This window comes from Nestor notabilis, unplaced genomic scaffold, assembly GCF_000696875.1.
Source record: "Nestor notabilis isolate BGI_N333 unplaced genomic scaffold, ASM69687v1 scaffold3255, whole genome shotgun sequence".
In the NCBI taxonomy this organism is placed as follows: domain Eukaryota; kingdom Metazoa; phylum Chordata; class Aves; order Psittaciformes; family Psittacidae; genus Nestor; species Nestor notabilis.
Genome location: NW_009930500.1, coordinates 5692 through 30418, shown reverse-complemented (window position 1 = coordinate 30418; position 24727 = coordinate 5692). Strand labels below are relative to the sequence as shown.

The 24727-nt window shown below is 40.2% G+C and overlaps 1 protein-coding gene across 1 annotated transcript; it reads right to left on the bottom strand.

The window, feature by feature from the left end:
* Nucleotides 1-665: 665 nt before the first annotated feature.
* On the bottom strand, nt 666-24360 carry MTHFD2L (methylenetetrahydrofolate dehydrogenase (NADP+ dependent) 2-like; the record flags this gene model as incomplete). Its single annotated transcript, XM_010015410.1, has 7 exons — nt 666-778; nt 8589-8714; nt 13499-13591; nt 17241-17348; nt 18299-18451; nt 22772-22894; nt 24176-24360. Coding segments are annotated over 7 exons (901 nt in total), but the record flags the coding sequence as incomplete, so codon positions are not given.
* Nucleotides 24361-24727: the final 367 nt, after the last annotated feature.

The window sequence follows — 24727 nt, the reverse complement described above, 5'->3', positions numbered from 1 at the left end:
AAAATAGTGCTGGCCTCCATTCTATCGCCTCACTCATGCATACCTCTTGCAAACGTTCAAGAATTTCACCAGTGTTCAGGTTCACTTGACTGTTTTAAAACATGTATTGAGGTTTTGCAGTCATGTCAACATTATTGCTGGACAGCTGAAAGAAAAAATTGTCTTTCGCTCCTTCCAGATTCAAGATTTCTGCTGCTATTTCCAAGTGTTTTAAAAAATAATAATTTTAAGACTACAAACTACACCCAGAGTGCTTCATGACGTCAGAACCCAAATCATATTTTTAAAACCTATCTAGCATGTTGAAAGTAAGTTTTCATGCTGTTTGACCAAAACTGCAGTTCCAGATGCTTACAAGACCTTGGTACTTGCACCCCATCCCCAAACACACAGGTACATTTGTAATTCATGCTGCTGCTTCATTTTCACTCAGGTAATAGATCATCACCACCAGATCTGCATAGGCTGCATTCTCCTTTTTAGCTCACAAGTCAGAAAGAGGTTACACAAAGGATTTGAACATCTTGTAAACCATTGGCTTTAGCATACTTTACATGAAAAATAAATACAATGTAGAAATAAATATCTTTGTAGTAAAAAATAAAAATTTTGTGTATCAATAAATAGAACAACTTGGATTCTTCTTCCAAAGGAGCCCACTTGCTCTAGTAAATGAGCTTTTTGGTAACTATGAGTGTGTTCTTCAGAAGCATTGCAACAGTCATAGGTCCTACCCCTCCCGGCACTGGAGTGATAAAGGCAGCCTTCTTCTTCACTTCTAAGAGAAAAGAGAAAAAGGTATTAACTAAAAGAGTTTCCAAACTCTTTTTGTTCCTTCAATTGTCCACAAGCACTTAACTGGCAACAAGCACCAAGGTCTATGACTTGGCAAATGCTGGAGAATTTGGGACAAGTGAAGGCAGACAAGTTTTTATCACCTAGTTCTTACAGCCAGGGTAGTGAAAGGACATGATTAGAACTGGGCTGCAAGGTCATCTTCTTCTGAATATTATTACCCAGGGCTAGTTCTGGGGAATGCTTTCACAACCCATATGAGCTGATCTACCTGCAGCAGGCTGCCCTTTCCTCCTGGGAGCCTGTGCTCAGACAGACGGAAAATTAACCCCACCGGATTTTTTGCTAAGGGGCAGTTTGTGACTACTGTTTGACCTGACTGACCAGCTGTCCCAGGAAGGTCTGGGTGACGAGACAGGACACCCCCAGGAGGGCAGCAGGGACTTGCACCACCTCCATCTGCCAGCTGGGATACTGCACCTTCAATATCCAGGAGAGCTACGGAAGGTAGGGACCTGATCCTGTAGGTAAAGAGGTGCCTCCCTAAACAGTGTGTGCTGCTGAGAAGCAGCATGCAGAGCAGGAGTCTGCTCTCTCAGAGCCAAGAGCAGAGCACCAGCACCAGCACCAGTTAAGTCATCTAACAGCCCCTTTCCCCTCCTCTTGCTTGCACCTTCTGTCAAAAACATTCCGTGATCACAAAAGGGAACTTAAACCACAAAGGAAGAAAGTAGTTTCCTGGTTCATTTGTTTGTCTGTTTCATACTACGGACAGAGAACAAAACCAAGAGTTGTCTGCAAGAGAAATATAGATCCTAGTGGCAAAACTCCCACTGTGACTTCAGCCACAAACTCAGCTCCTCCAGAGGAGACTTGAGTTTTTTACCCAGTGTTACTATGGTGCCTATATTGAACTGGGATTCAGAAGTGTAGATCTTCACCAAGTCTCCAACAGAAAGAAACTCTTAACAGCTGAATTAACTCTAACCATGAACCATGTAAGACTATCCAAAGTCAGTAAACACCTTGAATGCTTGTGTTAAGAGGTAAATCCATACAGATTATTTAGTTAGTACCTCTTTGGACAAGAAATTAATATAACGCAGCAATAAATCCTGAGTTGATACTCTTATCTACTGCACAAAATGCAATCAACTGGAATTGCAGGTTACTTGCATAGGAATTAGATGCAACTGGCTGGGAATTCAGCACATAACTAATGAGCATTTATTGGCTAATAATGGTTACTCCAAATGGCGTATTATTAACTTAGTTACTACAGAGAATTTTTCTCAAGTGCCACTATGAGAAGTTTTTTTGCTTGTTAGTTTGGGGTTTTTTTTGCTTGCTTATGAATAATTTCATGGCAACTCACAATCTGCTTTTAAAAAACACTGTATTTGAAAAGGCACACACACATACCCACAAGAACACTGAGCAAGCACAACTCTGACACAAGCACATACACTTCCATTGAAGTCACTACAAAGCAGAACCTCCTACACCTGGCCCTGAGAAAAGTGCAACAGATGGAAAATTAGGCACCTGGCTGTCGGAGCTAAGACGATAATTTGCACCTGCTTTAAGTGTATTCATCCTGAATGTATGTGGCACTTTACTGTTGAGAATCAGAGAATCATAGAACGGTTTGGGTTGGAAAAGGACCTTAAGATCATCTATTCCAACCCCTTGCCATGGTCACGCTAGAGCATGTCACCCAAGGCTCTGTCCAACCTGGCCTTGAACACTGCCAGGGATGGAGCATTCACCACTTCTTTGGGCAACCTGTGCCAGTGCCTCACCACCCTCACAGGAAAGAACTTCTTCCTCAGATCTAACCTGAACTTCCCCTGTTTCAGTTTAAACCCATCACCCCTTGTCCTATCACTAACATCCCTGATGAAGAGTCCCTCTCCAGCACCCTGGTAGGCCCCCTTCAGATACTGGAAGGCTGCTCTGAAGTCTCCACGCAGCTTCTCTTCTCCAGGCTGAACAGCCCCGATTTTCTCAGCCTGTCAATAACATAACAAGGTCTCAACAAAATAAATATTACAAGAGAATTTGAAAAGCTGGGTATCAGTGGTTTTTGGACAGAAGATTTATTAGATTTTACGGGATAATAAATGAAATAGAACCTGCTGTCTGAACATTTGGTCCCCCAATGCAGGGACCAAACAAAAGCATTTAGGGAAGTTAACGGTGATTATCTCACTGAACTGAGGCACAAAAGATTAAGCCTCATTGAGGACAAATGGTGATTACAACTGGGAGGGTTTTAATTACCAAGTTGACTGGTACCACCAGATATAGTGTGAAAATATTTGGAAGGGTCAACGAATTATTATGTGGTTCTTTTCACATGTAAACTCTAACAAATTAATTCAGCTCTCCCATGAAAGTTATCCTTACTATTCTCCAGCACCAATAATTTGTCTTTTTAATAGTTACATTATTTTGTTCTACCTCCCATTTGAGCCTGGTGTTTATGGTTAGCAGAGTTACTCCAAATCCTCAAATTCAGGTCCTAATTATTGAAATTTACCCACATCTAAAGTAAACACAGTAATTAACAAAGAAAATATTTGGGACATTTCAAATTGAAATGTTTGTTTCTATGGCAACGTTACATACTGCTTTTTGTGGTATTATTCAAACTACTCCTATCTGACTTACAAAGTGGAACAATCCACAACTGGACCGTGCCTTCTAATGAGTATCTTGTACAACATTCATTGCCTCTAGTGTTAGTAAACGTACTTGGCAGTAAACACAAGGCGCTGCAGTTCACAAGTTGCTGGGGAATTTCTCTGCCCATACTCTATCATTATGAAAACCCCTGTGGGTCAGTGTGGCAGAAGACAAGTTTTTTATCAGTTAGCAGAAAACCACCCTCACAGCTTATTCCCAAAAGCTAATCCAGATTTTTCAATGCACAAGAGATGTCTGTGTTGGGGAAACTACCATCTGATAAATTGCCATTGGTAAGAGCAAATATAGATATGGTGAGTGCAACTTTCCAAGCTGAATGACAGCAACCAAGAGGAAAAAGTAACTCGGCCCTCAAAAATGTGACTAGATTTTGCTTTCCTCATTAAGTGTAGCACAGCTCCCAGTCATGACAGATCTCCTGTTGGTTCCTTCAGAAGGTCTTGTTCCTGCTTCTCAGCAATGGTCTAACTTTGTCCCCGGGTTTAACTCTGCTTTCCTGAGCTGCCTGCCCTTCTCCCAGGCATTTCTCTGCCCATCTGGAAAATGTTGGCATGCAAATCTGGTGCCTCTGGGGGAGGAGCTGCTGTTTTGCAGCTTCTGTAGAACCTTAAAATCTTCCTTTGATTCTTCAGAAGAAATGAAATGTAGATTGTTTCCTTGAAAAACAGGATCCACTGCTTTGGAAACAGCCCTTCATTCATAAGTTCCTTTAAAGCTAAGGACATCAGACACCTAACAGGGTTAATCACACAAACCAAGGGCAAGTCTCAACCTGAAGGCAGTTCTGGGTCTTCTTGTGCATCTGCATTAAGTGATGCAGAGTAATTCCTGCCTAAGCACTGTTTCCACACAGCTTTATTAGTCCCTGTAAAGCTATTCTGGATTGCTGCATCCCTGCAGAAGTGCAAAATCACGTGCTCAGCAATCACAGCAGATACCCCATGTTCTGCTCTTCACATTCTGGGATTCTTCTCACTGTACACCACGGGATGACAATTATCTGGGCTCTACTCCATTTCACGTTATTGCCTTCTTTTTCATGTTATCCCTGTTCCTCTTACTGCAGCTATTTTAACAGCAATATAAAGGAAAATCAAGAAATTATGTCCTGGTACTGTTATTCTTAGAGCACACACATCTTCCCTTCTCCAGCACCTCTAAAAGTCAAGCAGCAGAGGCATCTTTGGCAGAAAAATCCAGCACAAAATAATGCACAACAGCTTCTTTGCAGTCAGGTTATCAGCACAGACAGGTGGATGGAACATCACTGGAGTCTTGGGACAATAAGCAGTGGAAGCAGAAATGCAAGAGAGCCAAGGTTTATTACTTAAACCCCTGCCTGACATACCCTTCTGTGGAAAAGCATCTACACTTGGCCATCCAGCAGTTTACTAGCACCACGCAGTCTGTCCTTCTGGTGGTCCCACCCTTATGCTAACTTTCTGATTTATTTATTGCACTAGCGGAGCAAAACAAAAGGCAAAGCTTACCCTGATTTTTGCAGAGCAGCAATATGGTGACAAGATTACACAGACTGGCCTTTATTAATTTCAAAATAAATACCAGATCTTCAAAATCAACTGAGAAATTAACTAACAAAAGCTACAGCAAAAGCAGCTGGAACATCCAGAGTTTATTTTCAAGACCACTATTTGGAAAAGCTGCAGAGAGAGAGAATTTGGAAAGGATTCAATAATCTGAAAAGAAGCCTACAGCCTGGAAGGTAACAGAAATGAACGCAAAGTGGCAGCAAACAACCGTCAGGAGCGACTGCTGTCACCCACAGCTGGAGTTCCCCACACACTGTTCCAACTGCAGGACCACCATTTTTGTGAAGAAACTGGATTCCAAGATTATTATGGTCAATCCCTTAAACTGCATGAACAAGTTGCAAGCAACTTTTCAACTTGCCTGATGATTTTGTGGTCCTGTTGCTGATGAGGACAGGATACATTTCCCTGGTTCTCATTCTACTGGTTCTTTCTGATACACTTGGTCAATCCAGGAGCAATATGTCGATCTGGTCCATTCCCCACATTCACAGTATTCATTTCCCTGGTTCCCCTGCAGTTGCTATGGACAATTATCCCTCATTCAAAGAAAATTCTTAATATGCACTCATCGCCCCGTACCATTATCAATCCTTTATTGAGGCACTTTGCCATTCAGTACTGAGTACTTGAGTTCCTCCTGTTCCTGGTGGCACCCATTTTTCAGCATCAATTTTACATGGCCTAGGCTGTGCAAAACAGATGAGCTGGGAGATCAATTCTTATTTATATGCCCCTCCACTGATACATCAAGACCTACAAAGGTCTTGCATAAAGGATTTTTTTTCCACATAGGCATTCAATAAAGACTCAAACCCCAGCACTACTGACTCCTTGTCAAAAATATGAGAGGAATCATAGAGAAATAAAGGCAGCATTCAAAGCAAGCCCCACACAAGTTCTGGACACTTTGGTTTCAGAGGCATTTCCAGTTCCAGTCTCAAAGGTTAGCTATTACACTGGCATGTTACTACCCTGCTCTACCAGTCACTCCTGCAAATGGTGCTCCACCCAAAAAATCCATTCCAGTTAAATGCTCCGTGTAAGTTGTTGCTTTATTTCATGTTGGGGTCCTTGCAGCCATCCTCCCCCCTCAGCATTACTGCTGTGGCAACAAAAGCCCTATAAACCAGGGCCAAGTACTCCCACACATGCACTACCCTGTTCACAGAAGCATGTCTCCCTTCCCGAGACTGAAACCTGCTGTCCCAAAGTAACTAAAACGGCGCTGGCAAACACCTAAGGATGCTACTGCTTTTTCTCTTCCCTGTCATTTCACCCTCCCTCCTGTGGCTCCCAGAAGCTACAGAAGTCCTCCTGCTTGGGCGCAGATTTTGGCAAACTCTTTAACATAAAGAGGGATACACAATGTACCGTGCTGGTTATATACATAGACACACACACAGGTGAAAACAGGCCAGCAATATCGGGGTAGGTACCTCAGCACTCTGCAGCTGACTTCCACATGCACATTGTTTTCCTGTCTTGTTCTTTTAGATACCTGGGAACTGCTCAGTGAACTACTCTGGACAATAGAAAAAAACAATGCCTTTCTTGGTGCAGACACAGTTTGGAGTGCCAAACAAAGAGGACATACAGGGATGGAGGAAATCACAGATGCATTTTAAAGATGTTCTATAATCCAGCCTAGGATTTTTGCCCCAAACACACTGTTAAGTTGGACAAGCACAAAGGTACCCAGTTAAATCTCTGCTCTCCCCATGCCACATTTTCCCACTTAAAGGGAATGATGAGACAACAGATATTGGTGGGCTACATGATCTGGTGCTGCATATCATGCCAGCCAGTTATGTACCTGGCCTTAACCTGCAAAAAACACTTCCATTGGGGCTAAAATGCGAATTCAGTGAAGTGATCAGAGAGGTAAAGGATGAAACAATTTGCTACATGTATTTATTAGCTTCTTCCATTTCCACACTGCCAAATCAAATGCTTGGTGAGGGTGATTTACTTGTTAGTATGTAAAACTGTATACACTGGGATGGTTTTTTTTTGTTGTTAGAGATTTACTGAAACTTTCACCGATACCAATGAACCAACAACAATTTCCCTTTGGCAATGCACACTGAAATACTACTTGCAACTGTAGTGGCATAATCCAAGCTGAAGTTCCTCCCTCCTTGTTGGATCTTCCCTCCCCCCAGGTAAAATCCTGAGAACAACCCACAGCAGACATGACGAGACATATACAGTGCATTGCTGAAACTCTGAATCACAGCCTTGTCACTGAATCTACACCTATATTGCATTAAGAAGGTCTCATGTTTAAAGAAAAACAAACAAAAAGGATAAAACTACATGTTTCTCAAAGGTTAGAGCATTTTTCCTCCCATATCTACTAAGCAAAAAAATCCCATAAGTTCTCTGTACTTCAGTTCTGAAAACAGAAGATACAGCTTTTTACTTGTGATAGTGCAACCAGGATAACAAAACAAAACAGTAATTTCAAACTGTACTCTGAAAGTATTTTCCTACTGTAACTCTATTGTACAGACAAGTAACACTTCCAAATACACGCCAAGACAACCCCTTAGCTACACTCGTGCAGGTAATTCCATTGACTTTAACAGACAGGTATCATGTGTGATGAGTAAAAAAGCAGGAACTGAGGGAATGAGGTAATTACAAATACATACAGCTGGCTAGAAACATTTTGAATATAATTAAGCTTTGAGACATTATGCCAGCCAAGATGTTAATAACCATGAAAAAAACCCCTATGGGTGATTTTCATACTTATCAAAATAAGGAACTGTTGAGAACCATTAACAACGTGGGTAAATGCTGTCTAAGCTTCCCACACTCAACTCTGCCAATAAGCTTTAATTTTCAACTGCAACAGTCCTGCTATTCCAGTCTGGAGCTCCTCCAGAGCAGAGATATTTAATCGCATTATACTGTGAACTTGCTCGGCCACACATGAAACATAAAAAGATCAATATGTAATGCCATCACCATTTTTTATCTGTTAGGCTTGCCTGGACCAATATTTTCAACAGCTTCAGATGAAGCCACATTAAACCTTAGCATAAAGGACATTTCTAAAGCAGAATTTAATGTATTTATAAACAAGTGTAGAGTAAGAGCGTAAGAGGAGGCTTGAGAAGCCGTAGCATAAAAATATTTGCTATGAACAGTGGAAGACCCAGTGCTGGTGAAAAAGTAGAAACTGTTTTTATTGCTTACTCTTGAAACATTTCAGAGACTAACAAAGGATTGAAGAAGAAACCTGGAGACAAACATCTGTCACCACACTGCTGTAAGAGCTCATCTGCATCTCTTGAAGGTTGCTGGTATGTGTAATTAAAAGTAACACATCTTCTGTTAAATGACAGCATCTCTTAAGAGGAGATGTATGAACAGTTTGTTGTCTTATTTATGTAAATAAATTAGAAAGACTCCTGCAAGTGTTATCTCATTGAGACACTGGCTATTCCAAGTACTTATCGCGAATGAATCCACAAACTTTAATCTATTTATCCAACCAGTCTGTATAAAGAGGGGTTCACTGACCTTCAAAGTCCACGTCCCCTACTAGTTTGGTCTTTCCTGTAAGAGGGTCATGGATATGGTTGATGCCTACATCAATCACAGCTGCACCTTCTTTGACCATATCAGCTGTAATCAACTTTGGGATACCTGGAATCATCAAGATGAATTTGATTAACATGGCCAGGAAGCTTTAGGTCATCAGTTTAAATTATATCAAGGGCTGTGCATGCTTGTGTATCTGTGCACAAAAAAGGTTATACATTTACTTGAACGTTTCTTGATATATCACACACAAAACAACAATCCCTCAGTTTCACACACTTTGTACTTATGAGAATAAAAGGTGATATTTCTTCATTTCTACTAAACATTTTCAGCTAAGCCTGCAGTCACAAATAATAATCGACATGATCTCAATGAAGCAGTTAATTAATGGTTTGTGGCAGTAAGTCCCTTTCATAGCATTTCCAAAGAAAAGCTGGGCCATAAAGATGCTCTGTGAGCCACAAAAAGTCTTCACTATAATAATGACAGAGGCCTGCTTATCCAAAGTGTTGCCAACTGCTGAAGCAAGCCCTGTATGTTACTTCCTTGGCTTTTTCTTTAATCTTTGCTTTTTGTAGTATCTGTATTGGATTTACGTTACACTTCTCCAATTTCTCATATACTTGTTACCTGCACAACATTTCAACCAGTCACTTAAATAATGATCATGAACTACAAGAGAACACACTACTACAAAAACCAAAATAAATGTCAGCATGAGAAGAGTCTCATCTACCCTGACATCTTATTTTTGATTCCCATCATCTAGAAACAACAGACAGGTGTCCTGGGTTCAGCTGTAGCAGTTACTTTTCTCATTCCTAGTAGCTGGTGCAGTGCTGTGTTTTCAACTTCAGTCTAAGAACAATGCTGATAACATGCCAATGTTTTTAGCTGTTGCTAAGTAATGCTTACTCTGAACAAGGACTTTTCAGTTTCATGCTCTGCCAGTGAGGAGGGGCACAGGAAGCCAGGAGGAAGCAGAGACAGGACACCTGACCCAAACTGGCCAAAGGGCTATTCCACACCACAGCATGCCATGCTCCGTATATAAACTGGGGGGAGTTACCCGGAAGGCCCAGATCGCTGCTTGGGTCGGGCTGGGTATTGGTTGGCAAGTGGTGAGCAACTGTATTGTGCATCACTGGTGTTTATGGTTTTCTTTTCCTTTTCTCCTTTCAGTGTTGTATTCTCTTCCCTTGATATTTCCCTTATCATTATTATTGGTGATAGCAGCAGTGGTTTTGTATTATACTTCAGTTACTGGACTGTTCTTATCTCAACCCATGGGATTTACATTCTTTCAGTTCTCCTCCCCATCCCTCTGGGAGCAGGGGGAGAAGAAGCGGGGAGTGAGCGAGCAGCTGCGTGGTTCTGAGTTACCGGCTGGGCTTAAACCACGACAACAGGCAACAGGAAAAAATAAAATAGCTATTTCAGATTTACCCAAAATAAACAGTATCAGCTCAATATGTAGGAGAGAAGCAACTGCCTTCCAAGCAAAAATTTATCCACCTGATCTTCTCATAAGCAAGAAAGAAAAATACAGCCTGGCCTCAGCACTACACCCCTTCTTCACCTCTCAGGGGATATCAATTACACACAAAATCTGACCTATGTCCTACCAAACAGGGTGGCAAAACACCATTTTGAAAGGCAGTAGTCCTGGACAACAAATGCCTTCCACATTGTGAAGAACACTGCTGCACTGGATTTCAAACTGCAGGCAGCACCACACATTTACTTTGCGGAGATCGATCTCATCCAGCTTCCTAGAGGTAAGACTTCCATGGCATGCCAACAGCTCCTCTTGATGCACAGAAAAGACCTCCCTTTCAAGAACAGTAGTTCAGTAGGCTTCCTCTTGGCAGGGAGCAATTTTAACTACAGAAAAGGCTATCTTAAAGCAATGCTAGTACATTTGTTGTATCAACAGCAGCATCGTGTGACCACACACCTTACAGTTTCTGCCTGGACAGCCACAACAAATGAAACCTCTCCTGGAACATTTAGGCAAAGCAGCATCTGAGACCAAAATCACTGCATGGTATCAGAGAGCCAATAATGTCAGCTCCTTACACATCACCTGCATTAGCCTATCGTACCTTAATTGCAACAGTGGTACTCTTTCCTCTGTATTCACTTTAAATAATCTCCTGAATTTCCTTCCTACCATGCAACCTCCAACTTGAAGTGATGGGAAGCTCCAACCTTGAAATTACAAATCACTTTGCTTCCTGAGAAGTTCCATCAGTTCTATGTTTCGTGAGGAATGTTCATCCTGGTAATAGGGTATCTCCAAAGGGGGAATCTAAGCTCCCCTCTCTCCACCAAAGCAGCTTTCTCTCAGGTGGAGAGAAAAAACGTAAAACAGAGCAAATCCATCTGATTTGGAGGCAAGCACTGGTGTACGAGAGCTTTGGCTTCATGTGAAGTGCTGGATGACAGCCAGTTAGTCATTTAGATACAGGCAATACAAGAACCTTCTCTGCTCTCAATTTCTCACTCCCCCACAGGACACAAGCTTGAAACTCTGCTTCTAAAGTTGGGCAAGCCAAGACCTCAAATTCTTTCCTATGCCACCTGATAATATCTGGCTACGTCTACTTCATCACACTCTTATGCAATCCATTGCAAACTGGCTGGTAATTGGATAATGCCTCAGCCTTATGGGGGTAAATGATCGAAGCGTGATAGGGATGGAAGCACATTAACAGCTGCACAGTTACACCCTTTGTAAAATGGTTTGATAATAGGCCAAATACTTAATAGCAACAAATGAACTAACCTCCAAACCAAATGAGCAGATCTATTTATTTAAGCCTACTTTACATACCAAGTAGTTAGAGATAAGCGTTACAGCAGCTATTCCTAAAATGCACTGACTGAAGAATGTGGGAAAATGTTTCATTGGTACCTTCTGTAGGAAATTATCAATCACATTTTAATCAGAAGAGAAACAAAGCTGGGAAGGAATAATCTACATGGATAGTTGCAATCAAAGCAAGCAGAAGTGGAGTCCTGGTTTTCCTGGGGGCATATGAGAGAAAACACATGAAGACGGATATTCTCAAACTCCAGAGTAATAACAGAAGCCCCCGACTTGAAGTGTTATGACAGCCGTGAAATGCAAGTGAACAGAAAACTACTCAGAGAGAGTACAACATCAGAATGAAGAGACTCCCGGCAACAAGTCACCAACCAGGAGCCAGAGTGCAGATGGCTCTTCTGAAATTCTTCCATGGGATGAATAGAAAAAGAATAGGCATCTTGCACTTACATGCAGACACACATAAAAGGCTGTTTTCCATGTGCATACCTTGCACAGTGGCCTATGACAGCAGCTGTTCCTATCTGGCAGGGTACAAGTTAGCTTCTTTGCAACACTCACTGAACAGGTCACACATTTCCGGGCAATGTGTGATCCTGCAGCTATGACGTGCACAGTTCCCAAGTAACAAGAGGAACCCTGGAGGGATTCCAGCTTTCTAAAGCATAATCTTCTCCAGCACATCCACTGGGGCAGGGCTGCATACTGTTTGCACAATCCAGCTGTACGTTTTTGCATCATTCCAAGTATATCTCAGGTTGTGTAATGAGTGTTGTATCATGCTCCTGTTACAAGTGACACAAGGAAAATACAAAACACACACGCAGTACTGAACCCTTTAACTGCAAACACAACTGATGGCAAACTGTTCAGCGTAAAAATCAGAAGTGATGATTAAATTGGAAGCAGTGAATTTGGATGAACAGTTACTAGTTTATTTCCAGTCAGCACATGCATTATCATCATCATTCCTTCACAGTGCATGAACTCTGATCAGGCCCACAGTTGGGTAATCCCATGTGGGACCAACTGAGCTGTCTCTTGTTCCTGACCTGGCATGAGAAAGAGATAGTACAGGTAAGCCCTGAAGCAAAGGGCATCTCAATGCAACAGGAAGTGCTGAGCTTTAGACAGGTACCTATCTGTTCTCATCTAGAAACTAAGTAGGCAAGACTTTGGTCTTGAAGATGAAGAAAGAGGAAGGGAGGAGAAAACAGGAAAGATGCAATCCTCTTGTAGTTCTCCAAACTAGTATGAGTCAAGGAGGGTATCCTGAGTTCCGAGAGGAGACAGAATTTTACTGACGTTTTTATTAAGTTGCATTGTTAGGGTTTGTTTTCTTTTAAGTTAATTTATATGTCTACTTAGAATGTCCATAAACAAAAAACAGGTTGCTCAGAAACAATTCTGCTTGCTTCTTTATTCCAGACTAGTCAAACTAAGTGTTTCATCCTACATTGCTTTGAGAATAAAGACACTGATCTTTTGGACCCCTTCCTCCAACCAATTACCATTCTCTTCCCCTTCACATGATAATTGTAAAAGAAAAAAAAAAATTTAGCCATTAATAACTTAGGTTACCAAAACTACCAGATAATTTGGCAAGGTTGCCTTTAATCCTAACAGTGAGGGAATGCTACCATTGTTTTATGAATGCAGCCTCCAGCTGATTTCAAGAAACCCTCCTGTAAAAATTTCAATGACTCATGATTTTTGCACAGCACAGAGAATGTTTTAATTTACATAATTATACCTGTATAAACTATGCACTGACTGGTTCCCAATCTTGAGTTCACTCTAAAGTCTCCCTAAGGGAAAGGTGTCACATGTGACCAGAAACAGTTTATGAGTCTGCAAATGTGAAGGGCAAGAACAAAGAGCCAAATCATTTGCCCTTCTTACAAGAAATCCTTCTTACTGCACACCCTCAACAAGCGTAAGCACCTACTGCTTGGTAAAACATGAAACAGCCAGCAGTGCCACCAACACAGACACCAAAGTCTACCTTTTAGGTTTTAAACTTTGCAATTGGAGTATTAACAGCAACTAGTATTACCTGCAGCTACAATTACAATGTCGGCAAGTTGTGTATGGATCTTGAGCTGCTCTTTTGGTGTGTATCTGTGAGTGATGGTCACTGTAGCATCACCTGAAATGTAACAGGTTACCAATTAATTGTCACATATAAAATGCTTGTATAGCATTTACTTGGGGACATTAACAACAGTACAGATGATCATCAGATTTGTCTTGGGATGCATCATTTACGTCAGCATAGGCATGACGCTTACAACACTTGTTCACACATGAAAAACATATTTATACTTAACAATTCTCACAGGATGAATTCATTTATACATCATGAACTAACTTTGTCCTTCTTCAGCTTCATTACATTTAGTGGAATCACACAGAGCAAACCCAGCATGGAATTCAGTGTCTACCTTATTAGGCACACTTTGTACAGCGTGCCATAAGACTCAGCTGTTTGTCACCAACTAAAGCTTCAAGTATAAGCTCACCAAGTTTGGATCTCTGTCCTCAACTGCATTTGTCATCCATCTGTCCTGAAGAGCCCTAGATGCTTCCCTTGATGTTTGTTGTGTAGACCAGAAGGAAGATCACAGTCTTCCCCGTACTTGTGACCCAACTTCATAACAGCGTTTCCCTGGAGTCAAAGTTTAGTCTTTGACCCTACCATCTCTTGCATGTCCTGATAAAACACACCCAGCTGAACCCTTACGTCATGCCAGAGTATGAAGCGTTTGACATTATCATATACAAAAGTATGCATCATTTTGGTCAAACTCCAAAGATCTGGGGCCTGCTCCTGCACATATCCACATTTCTTGGCAAGAAACTACAAATAAACCCTCCTTAGTAAGAGATGAAAAACCTTCTGCTGTTTGATGAAAATACTGAGGAGAAATAACAACACACAAACCAGACTGTCATGGGGATAGCGACTGAAGACTGTTATTGCATCCAACAGCCACCATGGTGATCTCTTAGGGACTGCCCAAGAAAACAGCAAAGGTAACAGCTATCAACAGACTCCTCCCAACACTCTCCCTGTCAACTATTTATACTGCTTCGTGTTCAGGTATTACATCCCCCCATCTCCACCTTCCACTCGCCAAAGACTCCTAAGACACATGATGAATCATTACGCTAAAAGTTTTCACTATTTATCTCAGGTGTTGCCATCATATCTGCTTCCTCTAGAATGTGTCTGACTGATTTAATCTGTGCCTCTTATGTCATTAGCTCTCCTTCTCAAGCATCTCATCTTCAACCTGTCTGTGCTCTGACTTCTCTGCTTTTCCCCCTCATCTTTGATCCCTCCTCTCCTCCAGTCTCTGTAATGCATACCTCTTCCTTGAAGAAAAGAAGATCAAGGCGTTTTCAAATCATGACAATAGAAAAGTACAGATGTGCATAAACACAAAATCACAAATTGTTACTTCTAGAAAATATACACGTAATGAGATTCTTTTGACCTCTTCCCCTGTACTCAACAGAAAAGCTGAGAAAAACTAATGGATAAAATCCAAAGTTACAGTCAGTCACACCTCTGAGAAACAAAATCAGTGGTATTTTCCCCATCAAGATTCCAGTGAAGAATGTGTAGGTAGGTAGCTCCTGAAACAAAGTAACTGCTCTTACCACCAAAAATTAAAAGAGGAAAAAAAAAAACCCAACAAGGGGGGGAAGCCCTTACCTTCAGAATAGCAGTCCAGAAGCTTACAGACACCTCAGAAAGGGTAGGTTATTTATTTGTGCTCACACCAAAACAGAAAATAAACAACTACTTCACACAGCTATTTCCACTATAAGAAGAGGAATATATTTAGCCATTAAGATTCTGCATGATACTGCTGAGTTAATTCACGAGTTTATAAAATCGAAAGAGCCCCTTGACCTGCCTCCACCAAACACCGTTTGTTTTCTCATCTGACCAGATACCGCCATCTGCAGGACATGACGGATTCTACATACAACAAATCACTGATACAGACAGACCGCAGCTTCTCAGTTTTGTTCATAATCTGAACAAAAACAATAACTAAAACCTGCAAAGAGAAAGAAAATAAACAAAATAATAATAAAGCAAAATAGCAAATAAGATAACTGCAGAAAACCAACCAGATCTTCAAGGACAGAGCAATCTGTGAATCAGGAGTGAAGACTATACTAGTCTACACCAACCACGAAAGTTTATCACCATGTACACCACAAATACATACTTAATGCTAATTTACTGTGAACGAAGCACAAAAATTGTTTTGTTTTCTCATTGGCAGGTGATTTATGCTGTGTACTATCACTCTGCAGGTTGGAAAAAAGAAAAACTACCTTAAAAATAAATTCATGTCTTTAGAATAAGCAAAGATAACTTCAATGAATTAACTCTATGCTTAGCTTCCAGTGCCAGTAAGGGAAGATCCAAATCTTTTCCCGTCCCTGCATAGAATACTTGACAACAAAGTTAATTGATGGACTGACCCTCCAAACCAAATTGTACTACTAGTAGGCAGTCAAATAAGAACTACAAACCAGTATACAAGTGAAAAAAACTGAGCCACAGATCCAACTATCTCAAAAGATGAAAGCTATAAATCAGTTACAGCTAAAAGCCACCCATGCAACTACTATGGGTTTTGTAACAAACTGCTAAGGAATCACAGGTCACTAAGTCTCCCCATCTCCAGCTTAGAAACATGCAAATAGTTGGCAACATAACTCCATGTTGTATAAAACCTCCTTCAAACACCAACCCACACTGCCTGTAATACACACAAGCCAATATTAGCAACAAATGGCAAAAATGCTACTCATTTTCATGGGAATGGGGATGAGACCAGAAGTATGCCCTGACGATAATTACAATTCAAACACTAAGAGAAGTTTCAAATAGCAACTTTCCCACAGAGCCTGAATGGAAAAAACAACTCTATGATTAGTAAGAAGCTTTTCGTGTTTTATTATATTAATAACAGATTTCACTGCACTCCTATTAAATATGCCTGGGATTAAGCATTCATGTTTACCTCATTTGTGCACACCACCATGGCAGTTTCTAACATCAAAATGAAATTGCAAAAGAACAGTATTCTATTCAAATTCTATTTGTTTTTCTTTCTGCAGCACAATTACAGTGGCACATGTATGCTTCTTTAATTAGAATTACTTAAAAATATTTCCATCACAATGCCCAATTTCCAGGGGGATATAAAGTGCACTGCACAAAAATCCCTCAGGTCAACATCTAGTATCATAGAGCTCACACAGCAAAGTCACTTTGTTGGTCATTTGGGTATTTTCATAATCACCACCTAACGAACATAGCACAACACAGGAATTGTGTTGTATTTGTCTATGTATATGTGTATATACGTGTGTGTGACAACTTGCGTATGAGAACCTTGAAATTAATATTACTATGCCCAAGGATAAGGCATGCAGGTGTATTAGTTTATATAAACATGACATGAACCTCTGTAGCTCAATAAGGCCATGCGGCCAGGTATTATCCTCAACGTTCAGCACCAACCGTGGTTAAACAGTAGCTGTTTCCCATGGAGTACAAAACCATGATGTAATACCAGAAAACGTCAAGTCTAGAAACGGCTCTTCCAAGAAGATGTCAGGAAACACATAAGCAAATTTAATTCCTTGCTGTAGTTGCAAATATTGCACAAGATACGAAAGCTTCCTCTTTTTGCCCAAATCCTCTGGTTAGCTTGATTTTCATAATTTCACGAATGGAAGCGTTAAAACAACACTCATGGATTTACCTCCAGGCCTTTCGTGCTCTCCATCAGTATGCAAAAGCATTGAAATAGGCATTCCAACATTCTTAGATCTTCCAGCTACTACAACATTTTTCCCAAATGTCTGTATTCCTTATAGGAAAAAAGAAGGGGAAAAAAAATTATATTCTGCTATTTTGATATACCTAAACCCTTCATTCTCAGTCGCCAAGATAACATTATGTGCTCTTGTAGACTGCTGACAACTGTATGACTTGAAAATCTCCAAGGCTGAATTTGAGGGATGAATCCACAAAACAACTTTCAGCTTTCACCTTAGAGAAACAGAGCTGGCGACTCAATCAGGTTATCTGAATCACCCTTTGGAGCAACTTTGTTTCTCTTCTCTGACCACAAAGGGAAATGGAAACACTTACATCTGCCAATAAGAACATGTATATTATACTTATGAAATGATAACTGTTAAATACATAGGCATTTTTTTCCCTTTCTAATACTGAATTAAATGCTTCCACTTTTGTTCTTGTTTCTTCCCCTTCCCCCAGAACTTAGGCATTCAAATCAGGACATTAGGAATAGCACAGGAAGTTCCTTACAACATCTGCTGCCTCTTTTCATGCTGAGGGAGGTTAAAAAGGCATCTGAAGGGATGTTAGACAGGTCCTGCCAGAGGATGTGAAGGATTGGTCCATCAGATCAGCATGGAAAGTCCACGAGGCCTTTAGTGACATGGTTTAGTGGTAGACTTGGCAGTGCTGGGCAATGGTTGGACTTAATGATCTTAAAGGCCTTTTCCAACCTGGTTGATTCTATGATTCTATGATTATAGACTGCAAAAAATAACTTGTAGTGTTTCGCAAAGTACTGCAGGCAGACTACTGCCTACACTTAACTAATAGTTATGCTACTGGCAAAAGATCTCATCTATTTGGAACCTCCTTATTATTTGGATTAATGCTCTAAACTTTTGTTCTTCCATCTGCCCAGTGTCTCTAGACTACCTACACCTTGTAACTCACACCTGACTCAATCCTTCGTTCTTTTTCCAAGATAAAATGTTTCAATACAGTTCAGTTCCTTACCTGTCCGTTTGATTATCTCCCAAACAGCAGCAGCAGTGGCAGGTATTACAGAAGGCTGATCAAGACACAGGCGTCCAATGTTCATAACGTGAAATCCATCCACATCCTTTTCAGGAGCGATAGCGTTACAAACAGCTCTCTCCTCGATGTGGTCTAGGAAACACAATTTTTCACATTAAAATTCTTTCACTTGTCAGGTGACATCAATACTACCTGAATCATTACACAGAGAAACACAATTTGTTTCTAGCTAGGTAATAATTATTACTATTCATTATAAATAAACTACAGTCCTCCCTCTAAAGGCAGTAGTTACAATTTCACCTTTTGAAGTCATCTACTGAAAATTAAATGCTTCAGTTTGACACTGCTAGTACAACAGATTCAGTCAAAATACGAGAAGGTTGATAGTCAGCTGAAAATGACCACTTAGTAACTATGAAAATAAATGTTCAAGCAAGACACTTCAGAGTTGCTCCTGCATTCCGAAAGTGTTACTTCTCAAGTGGCTCAAAAGAAATAATCAAAAGAGAAAAGTTACTGTGCCTGTAACCTGTCCCTAAGTTCACCAAAGATAACCTAAGCTGAAATAACTTTGCAGGTCTGCCTTTCATTTCCCCTTTTGCAAAAATATAAGTGGTTTTACTAATCTCCTAATCAGCAAAACCAAAATGTATTCTAATTCCCTTGATAACTATCAGAAAACAGAACTGTTTGATACCAATGAGTTCAAAACACTAAGTACGCCTTATATGACAATACCTGCACATAATTTACTACTCACATCTAGTTGCAAGTAACATTTTTCATGTGCATTCATCATGTGTTACTGATATGGAATAGGTCTGCAGATGCTTAAAGCTTACACTGCATAAACACAGGAACTCATAAAGAGAAAGAAAAAGCATTACCAAGTCCTGCTTCTGCAAAGTTACAAACCTCATACGTACATAAAGACACTCCAGAGGAGCAGCTCTATAAAACATACTCATAAGTGACCCAGAAAGCAAACCCTAGAGTTAAACCAGACTGTTAAGATATACAATTCTGTTCTCCATTTTCAGATGGAAGGAAGATTCCTTCTGATTCCCAAGAAGAAAGATCTGTGAAATTCAGATGCTAAGTACATGGATGAAAGAGTCTTACAGGTCAGACTAGCCTCATTCAGATCGAAGGCGACTTGTTTTCATGTCATTTTGGGAAATAAATAAATAAATAAATAAATAAATGAGGAAAGAAATTTGAAGTCATCTATTAAACAGTTTTTGCAACAGAAAATTTGTTAACCTTAGGGAAGTCAGTTGTTCATCAAACAAAAACTTCACTGCTCGGACAAACACTTCCTGACTGCTGTCTTCAGCTTGCCAGATACAGACAGATCAGAGATACATTCATGTGTAAGGGAATGAAATCATGCTTTACGGGGAGAAGAGAGGATATGGACATCTTTTTCTCCCCATCACAGACACTTCTACAACACCACCTGGAGAGAGCCACCCACAAACAAGCAAACCAACTCAATCCCAACTGTATACACAGTTACTATGTTACTCAATGAGAACATCTTATTTGCCTCAAGAAATTTATTTTCCTGATTTGTTCCCACCTGACTGCAGGTAGCCTCATTTATTCCCAGAGGAACAAGACTATTTCTGAAGGATGTTATCGTCAGTCTCACAGAACATGCTTAGCCTCCTCCTCTCAACTGACAGTCAAACTCTTTTGCTACCATTCCGAGCTACTCTGCATGCCAAGTTCCTCTCTGCACTCACCCTCTCACTTTTAACCAAACTTGCAAGACTACACCAGGCATCTCTTGCCCAGCTCCTCTGACATGCACAGAGAGAAACTTACTTACACAGCAAATAACACGTGTCTCTACTGTTGACACACAAAAAATAAAGACTGAGTTTGGAACAGGAAGAGTGATGAAAATAAAAACACAGCACAAAAAGAATCAGAAAACCTACTATGAGGGTCAAGAAATGCAGACACAGAGCAAGGAGAAAGCTGCTCAGCAGCAGCAACAAGCTCCCCATAAATAATTTTGAGCAGCTCTACTGTGACACTGCTATGACTTCAGCAGTCAGTTCCAAAGCAGCCGTGCTTCAGCTGGCAGTTATGCACAGCAGAGGGACATCAGGTCCCCTGCCTCATACCTCCATGCTGCTTACAACTAAAAAATGTTGAGTTTTCCATCTTCAATCTCAACTAAGTATCTAACATTCCATAGCCATCTTCCAGGCAATTAAAAAAGATACAGGAAACTTTCCACAAAATCATTACCACATCAGAAGTAACACACTCTGAAGGTGCACAGAAAGGAAGTTTTCCTCAGGCAAAGATGACAATCCTCAAAGTTAAGTTGCTCCAGCTCACAACAGTGGAAGAGAACAAAGCTATTTTCTGCTTCTGTTTTTATCCTCATGTTGACCAAAAGGCACACCTGTGTGTGGTTTACTGCAAAAACCCCAAACCCTACACAACCACCTCAATTCTGGAATAAGCAGCCTCTACTGATCAAGTTATCATAACTTGAAGGCTTTGTCTCCTTCCATTACAATGCAAAGTAGAAGATTTTTGGAAAATGAGCTAAGTTAGCTTTCTGCCCTTTTGCTTATGAAGTTCCTTTGGGAGTGGAAAAAAAAATAATCTAATGATAAGAGTTATAGTTGACATCTATTCTGGAAAGAACTTCCTGAACATTTGCTGTTCATGGGAACTTGCATATTTAAGCTTCCTCTAAAGACAATGCAATACTGAAGAAGTCCTGCTATTGATTAAATTACTCTAAAGTTTTTACTGAGGCAGGCAACAGCCAGGCCCCAAACTAGCAAGTTTCATATGTTAAAGGAAGGCTAGTTAGTCTTTATGTAGTTAACAGGACAGATATAATGTTCTCACGAGGGATCCTCAACCACTTACTTCAGGGCTTAAACACTGGACTAGCATCAGACATTTGAATTACACAACTAGAATTATCCTCAGGGTTGGGTTTTTTTTTTTTTCTTTTTCAATATGCACAGGTTTAAAATCACAAAGTTTCAAGACTTAAGTCTGTTTTTGAACCACGTATCAACAAAGGCAGGCAGCTTAAGAGCAGACTGGATGAGCCCATTACCTTCGCTGTCCTTCAGACAGAAGGATTTCCATCTGTAGGCTGGCAATGCTCCATCTATGGCATGAGTTCTTACTAGTGAAATGAAAATTGCTCCATTACCTATTTCCCCTAATCTGTTCTTAGTGGGAGAGATGTTTGTTCCAAGTAAACCAACCACATTCCATTAGCTCCCAGAGTTCCTCTCTTGGTGGCCAAGATTCCACAGGTCTCCTTAACTTGTGTTATACTTCCACCTTGTGGCCAACTTACTCCAACAAGTGGCCGATTTCAGTTCACTTTCATATAATAGGAAATGCCAAACTTCCTCACAAATGCTGGTGTTTATTACAAATACAAACCAAGCATCTCTTCCCCTATAACACTCAGCACCTGGCCTCATTTCTGCTGACATGAAATAAAGGAAGCGAGAATTGCCTGAAGGTGAAGATCAATACTGGGAGTAAGAGTGGAAATGAAGAGCTCACCTCAAAACAAAGCTTCAACTTCATTATTATCAGAGATACTGAAAAACAGTAGCCCCTGGAATCCCAGCTACTGCTAGAAATCATGTGTATACATGCCAAAAAGCCAGCTCCTGCCTCTTATGGAACATGATATAAACGTACAATCAAAGACAACACTTAGAAACACAGAGACTGGGCAACCCAACATGCCAGTCAATTTATCACCATGACTCCAGTTATTTGGGTTCCTCTCCACCAGGAAGCATGCAGTGGTTTTACCAGTTTGACTTACATAGATTTAGATGAAAAGTTTCATCACTGCCAAAATCCCATTTTGCCAGCTACTGGCAAGAGATATTTTAGAGAGATTTTATTACAAATTAGGAGAAGTGAAATAAAAACCAAGAATATACTAGAGGCTTTTAGGACCTTAGCACAAAGCTCACCTGGAACATTAGGGACAGCATAGAAAACTTGATCAGATATTTAAGGCAAGACCTGGAATCACTGCAAGACAGTATAACTTGGCATGATATAGGGGAGGAAAATATGGCAAATGTCTTGGAGTTCAGGGATAAACAGTGCAACATGTTAAAAAAAATAAAAATATATATCTCTCTATAACTAAACTGGATAAAGTGTGTGTGTGGAGGGAAATTCCTTAAAATAGCATTTGACTGAACTTATTAAAAAGGCAAGGTTGAAAATATGAAGTGATTCTCATGATTTAATTAGCTTTTCTGTGTGAGTGCAGGCTAGCATACAACAAAAACACCTCAACTAATCATTAGGCATGTCCTTTCTCAGGAGTTTCTTCTGTCACCAAGATACTCTTGTAACTCAAAACTGTCAAACCCTTTCATTTGACATTGACTGTATACAAAGAATGGGACAAAAGATGTCACCTACCTGGGAGAGGTAGCTGAACTAACAAACCACTAACTCTTGAATCCTTGTTGAGTTTTACAGTCATATCTAAGAGTTCTTCCTGAGAAATGTCTTTAGGCCTCAGTATGATCTCACTAGAAATGCCTGATACAAAACAAAAGCAGAAGACATGTTAGTACCAGGAAATTTATCTACAAACAGCTTACTTGTTTTGTTTGAAAATGCGTGTGATGTTTAACAACTGTTTTAAATAAACATGGAAGACTTGCTAGAAAGTCTGTTGTCATTTTCTGGTCTTTAATGCTGTATTTCTGGATGTTAACTACCATCTTACAACAAAACATACAGAAACAAACAACTACCAACAACCTATAGTTGGACCCAGCAGCTCCAAAACTAAACAACAGCTTCAAAATATTTGGAAAATGAAGCATCTAACTTTTCTACAATTTTGAGAATTTTGCTTTTGAGAATTACAACTACAACTAGCTACACTAGCATTACTGCCATGCTATCTGACAGCTTTTCTACCACAAAACTCGGTATTAGAAAAGAAAGTTTTTCAAGTTATTTCAAAATATTGCCATTTCACTAATAGCAACAACACTCAGGTTTCCCATTTAGGCTATTACACGCTTTCATTTCAAGATGAGGTGTTGTTATCAGTCACTTAAATTCACTGTTTGACTTCATTATGGCTGAAATTTTGCCCTTCTTATTCAAAGCTGCAAAGCCTTGCTTTTGGATTGGCTTGCCTGGCTCTGCTGTGAACTTAAGCATTCAGTGGGACAAATATTCCATGAGATACAACAGATGCACACAAAGACTGGTATTATGAAGAAATTATTGACATTGAGAAGAAAAAGGCTTTTCTCAGTATCTATTTAATCATTGTTCCCATCAATTCTAGGGTAGGATGGATTGCTATCACAGTGGAGTTAGGCTGAAAAAAGCACATAAAAATAAGGAATCTAACAGGTACTGCAAGCTCTTAAGCAAGTATTTCACATTAAAAAAAAAAACAAACAAAACAAACAAACAAAAAAAAACCAACCCCCAAACGAAACTGCCTTGAAGAAAGAACTAAAACCTAACATAATTTCTCTGTTTATCTTCCTTCACCAAGCCCCTCAAAGCCAGTTAAGACATTGAACTGTCAAAAAAATTCCCCAGTGTTCTTCAGTTTCCAGTTTCTAGCAATGAAGGTGCAAACTGCTCCTTGACATTTTTAAATATAGAATTGAATTTATGGCTACCACTCATGTGCCATTAAAATTACTTTGACTCCTTTTCTTCAAGTTCATCAGGGAAGAAAAGGAGGAAAATAGTACAAAATTAAATTGAGATACAAAGAGTGTTTTTTTTATACTTTTAACTAACAGCAACATATGCTTACCAGGATCATTTATATCACATAACACATACCTACAGCTGCAGCTGCTTTTATCTTGTTTCTGACATATATATGACTAGCTGGATTGTCTCCTACTAATATGACAGTGAGATGAGGTCTCTTGTTTCCAAAGGACATCCACAATTCTACATCCTTTTGAACTTCTTTCAAAACTTGTTGAGCGAGCTTTGTCCCTGAGATAATGGTTGCTTCATCACTAGAAAGACAAAAACACACACAATATTTAGCTCTAAGATTTCATGAACAAGACACTTAAATGTGTAATCTACCATGTTAAATACGCGGTTAAATTCCTGTAATCTCCCTTGGCCCCTCAGCCAGCACTACAGCAGATAAATGTTCTTATGCAAAAGGCCCACAACCATTGCCCTATCCTATCCACGGAGAAAAGCAGAGGAAGACTGAAAGTCTTGTGCCTTGAACTTGGCCCAGTACTACTCAGTCCCCCTCTCTCCCTCTATCATGGCTGTGACCATCACCCCAGCCGAAGATATGGACCCCCTCACGCACTTCACCAACCTGCAATAAACAAGAAACCTCCAGCATGTGTAACTTTCAGATGC